At 37.8% G+C, this 13240-nt stretch overlaps 1 protein-coding gene and 1 long non-coding RNA gene across 9 annotated transcripts in view; one reads left to right on the forward strand and one right to left on the reverse strand.

The window, feature by feature from the left end:
- The window catches only part of POU2F1 (POU class 2 homeobox 1), a 101992-nt gene that overhangs the window by 46540 nt on the left and 42212 nt on the right, over positions 1 to 13240 (reverse strand). For 4 of the 8 annotated variants that reach the window (XM_081001510.1, XM_081001509.1, XM_081001505.1 and 1 more), the window contains exon 2: positions 2245 to 2313. In XM_081001510.1, coding sequence (XP_080857636.1) covers positions 2245 to 2313 — 69 coding nt within the window. Of the gene's footprint in view, positions 1 to 2244; positions 2314 to 2600; positions 2659 to 2712; positions 2789 to 7006; positions 7050 to 13240 lie in introns of those variants that run through there. The other 4 variants (XM_081001511.1, XM_081001506.1, XM_081001507.1 and 1 more) reach the window with 3 other exon arrangements.
- Positions 1 to 13240, forward strand: part of LOC308474967 — a 66181-nt gene that overhangs the window by 31386 nt on the left and 21555 nt on the right. The window lies entirely within an intron of this gene.

The following is a 13240-nucleotide window of genomic DNA, read 5'->3' on the forward strand; positions in this document are numbered from 1 at the left end:
AGAACCCCTATAGTGAGTACACTAATACAACTCTAGAATTAGATTGTAAATATTCATGTAGTTCACATTTAGGGCTGGTCATGTCTAGGTATGCATCTTCTATGTCATTCTCAATGAATGTAAAAAGTTGTCACAAATACAAAGTGAACGCTTTTTGTGTTTGTTGACAATTGTTCATCCAATCCTAGGATGATCAGGAGCAGCTGAATGTATGGACTACAAGGCTTTGTAATACTTTAAAAGGCTTTTCTCCACAATATTTATAAAATTGCTAACTTGGCCAGTGGGAAGGTTCAAATTGTAATCTCAAACAAATCTCAAAATATTTCAAGACAACAAAAGCAGAAAACCCAATGTACATTTGTTTGCCTTAAGCATATACTAAAAGAAACTCAAACCAAACCAGGAGAGCATTAGTAGATTGAATTCAAAACTACAATTTGCTTGAATTAAAATCATTCCAGAAAAATCTTCAAACAAATTTTCTCCTAACCAGTGCTGGTGGTGCATTTCGGGAAATCAATTCCAAACAATCAACATTTATTTCCCAATTCAATCACTCTTGCAGTTAAAAGTATTTCTGCAACACCAATGGCCTCATCATAAATATGTTTAAATTGTAATCCTAACACACAGGAAGAAAGTCCAACAGAATATTGTGAGACATATTTGTGAGTAAGCAGGTTAGAATGAGGTGGGAGCCTGCTTTCCTGGAATCATGGCTTCTTGTTCATTTTACTCACGATGTGAATATTGAAAAATAATGTTTATGATAATGAATGAAGGAGTACCAGTTGTTAACTACAGACAAAATTACTGCAAACTCATTTATAAAAGGATAACGTTTTCTCAATGAACCAACTACCTGTAAAGCCTGCTTCCAAATGTATCACAAAGAGATTAACTAATACTTATATCTTCTTGTAAACTGCTTTCAGGGTTTTTTACAATCAAGTGGTGCATAAATTTAATGAAATAAAAATAAAATATCTTTCTTATCTAGCCTGCATTGGTACAAAAAGATTAAAAATGCAAAACCCACATTGGAATGGAATTACTATGAAACGAGAAAGTGGCTGTCATCCAGAGAAAAATGGTATGCCGTATGCTCAACGGAAATAGGGGACACAGTTACAATGTGAGAAAGAACTGGAAGCATGGAGAGGACATACAAGAACAGATGGCTCTGCAAACTCAACGATGGTAACAGATGTGCACACAAAATTAGGGCCCCATCCAAATGTATGAAAATTGCAGGAAGTAGGTATTACCCTTTATGAACCCATATCACAACACCTCAATACTGTGTCAGTTTCTGTAAAAGCTAATCATTTTATATTTCAAAGGACACCAATGTCTTCAACAAACATTTTTGGGATGCACTGCTATCACTGGCAAAAACACTTCTGTGACAGGTTAAGGTCATAAGCAGCCACAGAATTTCGTATCACCATCTTGAATTCATTTAGGGTCAAGAGGCAGGGTATATTTATTCATATTTAGAAGGTTACATGATCCCCAGGGAAGAAGACGAAGGTATCCTGCTTAATGAATGAGCTGTGACAACTACAATATTGAAAAAAGGGCCAATTAAGAAGCCATAAGGAAAATAAAACATCAGGAGCTCTGACACAGATACACCAGTATGAGTACTTGGTAGCTGTACTAGGAAAAAAGATACTGGGAATATCTAGCCCTTAAGTCACAGCAGATCAGTAGCTCCTACTAGCTTCTACTCCATAGATAGTGGTGTTTTCATCCCTATCAGCAACACAAAAGTGCCAGGAAGTGGCTAACCAGTGTCACAGAATGCTGACTGCTTCCTAGATAGAACAGTCTCTCTAGTGCAAGAAGAAAATTCAGAGATGGGGATTTGATAAGAAAGAATATGAAAAGAGGATCTGCCAAGGCCAGCTCTTTGCTTGGAGGCTCCAGGACACAATATCTATGATAATTACTAGTCCACATTTACACAGTGCCAATGTATAGGTCCCATACAAAACAAACACTGAGTAAAGAACTAAGAAGTAAGTGCTGTTTCATATACTTAGAAAACACTGCTAAGTCTGCAACCCTAACCCAACTTACCCAGTGAATTCAATAGGACTTATTTCTGAATATACACGGTTAGGATTTTACTGTAACATACCATTCTTCAATGTATTATAAAACCAGACCAGAATAAAATTGCCCCTTCCAAATCCATGAATTCATTAGGAAATCACACCATTATTTTATTCTTACCTGTGTCCCCATCACCACTCTCCATTTTTACAGGTTTACTGGTTTCTGACGGAGTGTTCATTCTTGAGTCTGCATTAGAAGCAACAGAAAATATGGTTTTAAAAATCCTACTCACACTGTCCTCTTTACAGCACAAAACAGGACATTTTATATTGGTGAACGGGGGCACTATAAAATGACCAAACTCAACTGATGGGTATGGACCCTGAAATATCAAAAGGGACACAGCAATGTATCACTGTAAAATACTATATATTGGATATAGTCAAAAAGCTAATTGAAAAAGGCGTACTTGAGGTGCGTCATAAATACAGACCAATTATGTTTGCTACATTTAAAAAAAACAGTGTCCAAACCTGAAGGATTGTATTAAAATTTCATTTGGATTATTATCATAATTTTTGTCTGAATTCTTATAAAATTTCCCAAAGTTCTGCTTAGACATCTGATCTGCCTCTCCTCACCCACCCTTTAGGTGTTTCCAGTGGTGCTGCTAGATCCTTTTCTAAACAGTACACAGGCATGTTGCCATGAGACTTCCATGCTACCACTATGTGATTACATCACTATGCTAAACTGAATATGATGGTGCATGATGGTGTTCAGGGTATATATAATTCATTCTTTCAGACCAGGAACAACATGGTGATGTCATTGTGCAATGGCAATACAAAGGCAATGTAATAGCAATAAACTCTTTACAAGACGTAGTTCTGGCAAAAGGAGAGACGCAATTTATCTGTTAAGACTTCTGAAACAGGATTTAAAAATGGGGGCTGGGGGATGAAAGGCTGCTGATAATAAATGGCAAAAATAATCTAAACCACTGAGAACAATTTTGACAGGTCCTAGTCCTATCATTCACCGTGCTTTTGGTTATAGTCGTATCAAACTCCTTTTGCAACTAAACTGATGCTTGTTAGTATGGTGCTGAAAAAAAACCATTGCTGATGCCAACAGATTTATTCTCATTACAGAATACCACCCACTCTTGGTCTTCTCCAACTGGGATAAGCCTCTGAGTTTTTAATTACTACAACCCATGTGGACTCTTGTTGAATATTTTGTAAAAATAGGACACAAAATGTTCAACTCATTTTCTCCCTTGGAACACTGTAATGATTTTTTGTAAAATTCAATTTTTGTTGTAAAAGTTACCTTTCCAAGGGGGGGGGGGGCGTGTTTCATGAAAAGCACCACCTTCCTTTCTTTTGCAGCTATTTCCTGTATCTGTTCACAACCATTGTTCACCTGACCTCTTCCTGAGTGATTTGGGGGTGGGGTGGGGGTTAAGCATGAAAAAGAGGGCATCACAGTTGTGAAAGATGCCATCACACTGATATACACATCCTGTTGAAAGTAATGCAGAGGAATAACCACTGTCTTTGGATGCTCACTTGGATTGTGACTCAGTTTATGTGGGTTTTTTCACATCATGACTTTTCACAAAGGTAATGGCTCCCAGTTTTGGTGCACTAGTTAACTATTCACATCAAAATGGATGACAAATCTCACAACACACAACCTTAAACTGGTTTGAACATTCTCCCAGACTTTTCTAAAAGGCTACTGAAGAAACTAGAGTTAAATAGTAGCTAGTTATAGAAAAAATCTATTAAGTTGCCATACTAAAAGAACAGCCATCGATAGAAACAAGGAAACGGGGTACTACATTAGAACTACAGCAAATATTCACTAGCAAGGCTGGCAGATCCAAAAATACAAAGGTGGTGAGACAGATGAATACATATATTGTGGCAGATGGCAACAAATCATGGGAATGAGCAAACCAATATGCCAAAAAATAAAATAAAATTGTGAGCAACGACCAGATCCAGAAAAGACTGGACTAAAAGAGAAAAGCGAAAGAAGAGGAAAGAAAGTAAAGCACCAGAGACCTGACTAAATTAATATAGTCAAAATAATTTGTTGCCTTTCCTAAACACACTATAGCCATAATCCAGGCAAGAAAGTACTTCAAATTTTTAGATATTCCCCCATGTAACAAGCAATCTAGGATTTCCCCAGCTCTGCTCATAATTAGCAATAGCAGAAAGAACCCCCTTCAACGTTTCCAATTGTCAGATTTCACCTGTTGAAACTAAATCACTGATGTTTACAGAAAAGCATTTAACAATGGAATTTGACAGTGAATAATACATTATTGCATTCTTTACAATTTAGCTGAAGCTAGAGTTAAAACATATGCCAGAGGTTAGGGTAACAGTATAGATGTGAAAGTATTATTAAGAAGTGCTGCAAAAGAAATCCATTTGTCATATCCTATTTCTTAAAGACATTTGCACCAGTCAAGCCTCAGAAATAATAGGCAGGTAGGAAAGATTACTTCAGCAGCTACTGCTCCACCAACAATGCAGAATCTTTTCCTGTTACATCATGCATGCAGTTATTTGCATAACAGGGAGTCATATCCCTGGATATCCCCCAGTATACAGCAGTTCTCCAACAGGAGAGCAAGGTTAATTTGAAGCTAATTAATTCCATTTCCTATACAATATCAGCTTCTTGATGATTACAACCTTGAAGAGTAATGAAGTAATCAATAGTTGTTTTTTTAAAAAATTGAGTACATATGTGCCATCAACTCTTAGTGAAAATACTTGCATTATAAATATGAAGGCTAAAAACCTCCGCAGCACCACAGCACACATTACAATTTCTTTTTAGAGTCCATTTGGCATCTTTCAAAAATGCTTTCTTCCATATCTGTCTGCTAAGAAATTGTACATAATAAGCATTGGTACATAACAACAGTATACTATGTTTAAAAACAGCAGCAATAATGAGCTGGTTTCACAAGGCTATACTAGAGCCTTTGTAAGTTAAAAGAAGTTGGATATATGTAAGGGATAGTCAGAAGTTCATAGAATTGTAGAGCTGGAAGGGACCATGAGGGTCATCTAGTCCAACCTCCTCCAATGCAGGAATCTTTTGCCAATGTGGGACTCGAACCCAGAACCGTGAGATTAAAAGTCTGATTTATTGACTTGAGCTATCCCTGTTGTAACCATAGAAGGGTTATACTCCATGGGTTGATATTTGGAAGCAAAATAAATTTAATGCATCTTTTGTTGTATCATTAAAGAGGGTATTGTTAAATATGCTAATCATGACTCAAAACAAGATAAACATTTCATCCCATTGCCAGGGACAGCCTTCCCAACCTGGTTGTCACCCAGATGTTTTGGACTACAGATCCCATCAGTCCCAGCCAGCATGCAATATGTCAGCCTGTCAGGAGTTTTTCACAACCACAAGATATAACGGCAACCTTTAGTTTAAGATGATATGAAGAGGAACTATACAAATTCATGGAAGACAGACTCATGAATTGCTATTAGTCACAACAGTGAAACTGAACCTCCATGACAGAGGCTGTATACCTGTGAATGTCATGTGCTAGGGACAAGCAGCAGCAGAGGCTATTACTCTGATGATCTGCTTGTCAACATCCAAACACATGTGGTTGACAATTGCTAAGAACAAAATACTAGATTAGCTGGAACTTGATCTGATCCAGTAAATTAATTTCAATGATCTGCACCACACACACACAAACACAAGCAGTGGATTAGTGATGAAATAGGCAAAATCTACTATCTACAAGTTAATTTGGCTAGTGGATGTTCAAATAAATTTTCTCTATAATTCTTACAGAGACTGCCATTTCCTCCTCCTTTCTTTCACAAGCAGCATAAGGCTTAATTTGTAACAATGACACTAAAACACTGCCATAATCTAAAGTACACACAGCAAACTGAAGCATAGATTGAAAGCACCAGGTGCAGTGCTGAGGTCACATCCTGATGAGTTTCTAGAATCTAGATTCATTCTTACTAGCATTTTAACAGATATCAAGGCCAGTCAGCAATAAAATTATCAGCATTTCAAAATATATAGGGGAAGGGTGGATTTCTTAGAACTGATAAACCCTTTAAATTCAGCTACTGTTCTTCACACTAAGATGAAGGTGTCATTTGCTAGGATTCCTCCATACAGCATTGTTAAAAACGGCATATATAGAGGGAAAAGCTGTGTATCTTGAAGCAAAAATCACATTAAATTTTACATTTCTAAGGTAAGCGTAGTCTAAATCCTTAGATTATGATTTTTATAATTCTAAGGCCTGAAGATAAAGGATAAAATTTGCAAAACCTTAAAAACATATTTGCAAAATATGTTTTTGAATGAAGCCTATACTTTAAAAGCATATTTTTCAACTGCCAGAACACTAGTAGCCATATGCATCACTTCTTGTAACGGTATCAGCAGTGGTATTAGCAGTGCTTACTTCCTATTAAACATTGAACAGTGTGGCTTTATATCACCTACACCCACACAAATATACCCAACTTAGAATGATCTGGTCAGGCCAGGAAGTTATGGCAGAAGACTCTCACCCCATGCAGTTTTACATAAACAGACACATTAAATGAAGTTCCTATTTCTTTCCAAAATCAAATGCTTTTAAGATTGAAATATCAGAAGCTTCTGCATTAAACGACACTGAAACTGAAGAGCAACTCCATTCTATCCAAAAATAAAGAACAAGATCTTCCTGAACACAGAAAAAAAATGAAGAACGGAGGAGGCACTTGCCACCACATCGCTGGTAGTCCTCAGCCTTTCAAATAAATGCCTCCCTTAGTCTTGCATATGCGATTAAGCCACTGCATAGTCAAACCAACAACCACTATTTCCATATTACACGCTTGCAAGAGTCAGTTGAACTGGTACCCACCTAGAATGTAGTCGCTGCAGTCCAGCATTGCTGTGCAGTCCTCTGCAGATTCAGATAGTCCAAGGAAAGGGGGGGGGGTTCTAAAATAAAAAACCTACACTACTACTTTTAACAGAAGAAAGGGAGGGGTAGGGATAGGAAATACAACTTCAGTTATACCATAGCAATCTTCAACTGAACAGAGAAACTTCAGTTGCTCTGTAGAGTTTTAGTCTCTCCTACTAGCTGTGTCTGACATTGTCAAGGCGACTGAAGCATGAAAAGTTCCCCTTTTTTTAATAAAATAGAAACAAAGATTGCAGCTGGCAGTTTCCATAATGAAGCTTAATCAGTATGCGCCTGATTAGGGCCTTATGCAAATCTCCCCTCGTTAAGCACAGCAGCCAGCACTTTGAAGTCCATGAACAATTCATTTGCAGAGTACACTGAAAGCGCTCCCTGCATAATTTAAATCATGATATAAATATTTATCAGCTCATTTGCATATTAATTGGCAGTGCATGAAGGGAAAAATTATCTCCCAAGTGCCAGCATAATAATTAGGGAACAAAATGAAATTTCTTCCAATAGCTTTGCTTCTCAGACCTAACTTGAGCACAGTACCATGGGGAAGTAGGGAGGGGAAAGAGGCAAGACAAAATTCTGTTAAAATGCCACTGAAATGACATATACAAATTAGAAACAACTCTACAGACTTAAGCACCTTTAATCTTATTCCTGCTGGCAACAATGACTTCAGTAATAAAGGAGATTTGGAAAAGCTTTCTACAGAATCCAAATAATCCCAAGAAAACAATTAGCAAGGTAGGAGCTGAACACAAACCTGTCTTAACTACTACTTGCACATTTATGTGATCTTTTCCAAATGTGTTATGCTATAATTTAACAGTCTCTCACACATAATTGTGTACAAGGAGAAGCCACATAACTTTAGGCAGCATATAGGAAGCAATTCATGTTTGCTGTTTTGCAAAGGCAGTCCAACACTGGTAGATGTAACAAGTAATATTTGACCATTCTCACTCCCTGTACCTCTAATAAAGTTGCTGTTATCTAGAGCTGCTGGCTCCTAATTTATATGTATCTGTATATGTACATAACATTAATTCCTAAATAAATAGTCTGACTTAATTATTGTATTTCTAAATAAACAGTCTTCCTAAACAAATAGTCTTTATAGTAAACTTTATTTTACAACTGTACTTCTTGAATCATCAGGGCCACTCAGAAACTCTTGTACAAAGATTGTATAAGAGTAATTTAAGACTCTGTGATTAGAAAGTAAATGTCAGAAGGGAAATGAATGGTCATGTGAAGACTTCTCCCCCACAAAAGGGCCCAACAAAATGATGAAATAAACTCTTCTAATGCTATCTGCTGCAATTTTTAAAAAGCATGGATCATTCAAAAGCAGAACACGGGACTGGAATGTTACACATTGCATAATCTAGTTGCACTTCAGAAATCAAAAGAGCTGTTGATTGTTGGTACTTAGTGGCTACTGGTGTGAAGGAAAGTCCCTTTTTTCAAAAAAAAAATTTAAATGTTTTCTCATCCATGGTGAAAAATCATTGCATCTAGAAAGGAAGTTGTAACAGTTGAATTTCATAGATTCTAAAATTCATTTTAACTAGAAGGCAACAAAAAAAGAATTGTCTGCTAGCTCAAATCCAGCACAAACCCAATATTTTCTTGATCCTTATAGCCCATTACAATTTTCAAGTCACAATGCCAGAGAGATAGCAAAAGTCATAGCCAGCAGAATACTCAGAGGTGATATAGCAGACCTGTCAAAGTCTAGACTCAAAAAATCCTGTGGCTTTCTAGTTCACAATTTGCAGGACCTACAAAATACGCTCAGCTTTCTACACGGTTTGCAGGATTCTGTTCATTACATGGGCCACTTTAACTGAAAAGAGGATATTTAATTGATTAAATACCACATAGTTTAAGCACAAGTAACAGAGAAAAGCTATGGATGCCTGTCACCACTTTAGGAGAGACATCAACTCTCTTCTCGATACAAGAAGGAAGGCATCTTTCAAAATGGTGCTTGCTGCTACATGTATGTTTGGTTGCCTTCTTTAAAATGCTTAATTCATATGCATATTTAATCAATTAAAACTTAAACCACCCAATACTTAACCACCCAATACTTAATAGTTTTAATCAGTGCGCTTATGTGTGTGTGTGTGTGTGTGTGTGTGTGTGTATTTGTTGTTCAGTCGTGTCCGACTCTTCGTGACCCCATGGACAAGAGCAAGCCAGGCACTCCCTTCTTCCACTGCCTCCTGCAGTTTGGTCAAACTCATGTTGGTAGCTTCGAGAACTAATATATAAGGTGCTGGTATGAAGTTGTTACAGTAAGTGCCACACTTTTAACATTTGAGGGAGGAAAGGTGCCAGTACTGTGTACCCTTGAGTACACCCTCCACCCAAAAGCAGTGTTTTCAATCTCTAAAACACCATCCCAAAGTGCTTCCCCGATGCACATTGTCACCATATCTGACATCCTCGTCAGCAGTCCGCTGACCTGCTTTACAACATCCTTACAAGACGATCCAGGTACTACTACAGTGGTACTGCTGCTTATGTACTTAATTTGTTCTGGAGGTCCGTTCTTAACCTGAAACTGTTATTAACCTGAAGCATCACTTTAGCTAATGGGGCCTCGCACTGCTGCCGCGCCTCTGCTGCACGATTTCTGTTCTCATCCTGAAGCAAAGTTCTTAACCCGAGGTACTATTTCTGGGTTAGCGGAGTCTGTAACCTGAAGCGTATGTAACCCGAGGTACCACCATACTACTGTTGGAACAATTTAAGAATATCTTACATTACTGTAGATTGGTTTATAGTGTTCTTTGTGTTTCGTTGCAGATTGTTTATTCTTTTCAGTGATTTCTCCTTTATAGATTTCAGGCCAACAAGACCTGTCATAAAATTTTCTTCTAACAAGTTATATAGCCTTTGAGAAGAGTTGCTTTTTGAGGAGGGGGAGGGGTCTTCCAGGTTTTAATCTCCTTGAACTTTCCTGGTAACAAAATTAAAGTTCATCTTTTTTAGATAATGGTTTGAGGGTCAAAAACAAACAAACAAGGGTGATAGAGAGCAACCTTCCTTTGTAATCCTGGAGATTTTGTATAGTTCTGAGCTGAAGTGATTCATAGGCACCACCACAGAGAAGGCTGTATAAAGTGCAATGACTTGAGAGAAAAGGGCACCCATTCGAAACTTCTAAACACTCACACAAGAAAAGCCATTCAATGCAATCAAATGCTTTCTATGTATCCAAAGCAAAAATACACAAGGGGGTTCTGGACATCTACTATGTATTATTCAATCTATACTTTCCTTGATTGGATATGATATTTATCTCTCTTTTATAAATCTTGCCTGGTCTGAGTTTGAAATAATATTATTGAGATGAGTTGCCGTTAATTGCAGTAAATATTTTGCAGTCAAGTTTTTAAATAAAAAGCTGAAGTTATAAAGGAACATCATTCAAATCCTTCTGTAGTTCTGGAATTACAATAATCCACAAATAGAACCAGGAATAAGGGATTTTGTATAATATGTTGTTCTTGAATCTTTTAAAAAAACACCAATCACTTCAGAGACCATCAGATCCTGGAGATTTGTGGGCTTTAAAACTGGCTATTGCTTGTTTAACCTCATTCATCTGTATTTTACTGTCCATGTATTTCCTATAGTCTTTCATGACAAAATATTACTGAAAGGCTTGTGGCTGTTATTCATGAACTTTGGTCAAAAGGGAAGTATTGAACTTACAGAGATTTGAATAAATCAGACGCAGATGTTCTTGGAACTGCAATAGCACAGGAGTGTGGTCTGATATTTTCCAGGGTCCTATAACATCTAGCACTACTGTGCTAGCCTGGGGTTTGGTAGGCAAGACATAATAAACCATAAAGTATGAGGAATGATGGGCCAAAAAATGAAAGAGGCAAAATCAGAGGACCTGCAGTACAGCATTCTTAAACCATCCTCAACGCATGTTTCTTAATCAAAATGGCAAATGTGCACTGTACTAAAGCTTTGGCCTCCTTGTATGTTCTTCCCAGTAGATATTAAGCTGTGAAACAACCCCCCCACACACAAATAATCCAATACAGTACTGCATTTGAGCTGGTCTCCTAGCCCTTTGAGGACACGGGTCACGACTGGACCTAATGGTCAGGGGTCCCTTTACCTTTACCTAGCCCTTTAAAGTTCTAATACATAACCATTAGGTTGTGCCATTCCTGTATCATTTGTAATGACATAGCTATGTAACTACTACCAGTATGTCCTGTTCACCAACTGTACAGATCAGCCTAGCTTCAACAAGTTCAGCATAAACAAAAACTTAAAACACAATCTATGAAACTTCCATGTTTCATAATACCTGGGTGCCATTCTAATGAACTTGCAGGTGTTAGACAACACAAACATATATTGGTAGAGGGGAGGCAACATCATCTTGCATTCCTGTCATCAGCTAAGATCACCTCTTGAACAATTAAGCCATTGAGAGCCTGCAGCTCTTCAGATGAACAAGGATGTGTGAGACCAATTTTTAAATTTGAAATGTGTGATTTGGATCTTCAGTTTGCCAATATTTTGACTTCCTGTTTCTAGAAAAATCTTCAGGAGCTTGGTATTGGACCACTCCTGGTTTGCTCCTTTCCCGATCTCAAGTATTTTTGTGAAAATTTTACTTTAGTCAAAATGACAACTTTCACTTTCTTCAGAAATGCAAACAGAAATGTTCCAATTGGAACAATGATATATTTTCTGTTGCCCCACACCTATTCTGCTAACCGAAGCCAGAAGCTTCACTGACACAAGCCCACAACAGATACAGTACTTGTGATGCAACTGCTTCTTAGCAATTCAGTACCACTTCAAACATTGTACTTTTCTAATAGTCCACAGACACATGCACACCTAGCATACAGTTTCAGCCATCTTCATGCTTCCCTATATAGTTCATAAAAATGAGCAAGTAAATGCCATTTCTGAAGCTCCCCTTATTGTTGCTCTCATATTTCTTCATCAGACCAAATCTGGCAGAAATCTACTTCCCAGCTAAACCACCTACTCAAAGATGTCTACCTTCTCAATCTCGGGCAATTCTATTCTTTCTTTGAACTCATAAGTAAACAGTCTTTGTGTAAAAAAAAGGGGGAGGGAGAATCCATGTGAAGAAATCACTTTTTATTCTTAGGTAATGTTTTGTGTCAAAGGAATGTATAAGGGAATTCACACTGTTGAATGTAAAGGGTTAATCGGCTATAACTATCTTGATTTACTGCTGTGAGCTGTGACAAACACAAAGTCTCAGAGGGAGCCTGCAGGTGGCTGCAATGTTCAGTTAACTGCCACTTTACTTTGTGGCAGATAAGAGCTCTGAGACTGAGGTTTCTGGTTTTATAGACAGACACTGTGGACTGAAAATTTGCAAGTTCTAACTGGTTTAGTAAGTGGACATTCTGTCTCAACCCGCTGAACCAGAGTTGTGGCATGATGAAGGAGGTGAATTTCACCCAAATTTGAAATGACTGGTGGGAGGGAGACCCTGTTTGGACATAAATGGGAAGTCTCCAGCCAATAGTGTGCCTTGAGAGTGGAAGAGAAGCAGCAGAAGACGGCAACAGAAGATTCAAGAAGAAGCTGAGAAGAAGCTGCAGCCAGGTGGAGGACACTGAGGCTTAGAAGTTCTGGGATACCTGGGACAAACCAAGAGCTGAAGAACTCTGAAGGCAAGAGTCAGTGGGGTTGCTGAGTGCCTGAAGTAAGAGAAGTTGCTATACCTAGGCAAAGACTTCAGCAGAACTCAAGCTTGAGAGACTCCAGAGGCAAAAGGGCATAGGCAGTGAAAAGGGTCTAGTTGATGAGTGCAAACTGGGTGTGAGTCCTTTAGGAAAATTTAGGTTTAAATACCGGGGGGGGGGGGGGGGATGGAATAACTCAAAGTACTGTATCTTCTTTAAAAAAGAGTACTTTATTGTGTAATCATTCTGAGTTAAAGGAACAGTAAGTAAGTAAGTAAAATTCAATATACAGTAACCATACAAACTAACATCACCATTGGTTCATAGTGTTATTTTAAAATAAAATGTAATTTATTTAGTTTTACACATTACATGTGGTCTGTGCCATTTGCTTACCCACAGCTATGGTATGTAAACTGAGGTGTATAATTGACCTGGTATCTCTTTATACTGTATTTGT

The sequence above is a fragment of the Podarcis pityusensis genome, assembly GCF_964106645.2.
Source record: "Podarcis pityusensis genome assembly, chromosome: 4".
NCBI classification, from domain to species: Eukaryota; Metazoa; Chordata; class Lepidosauria; order Squamata; family Lacertidae; genus Podarcis; species Podarcis pityusensis.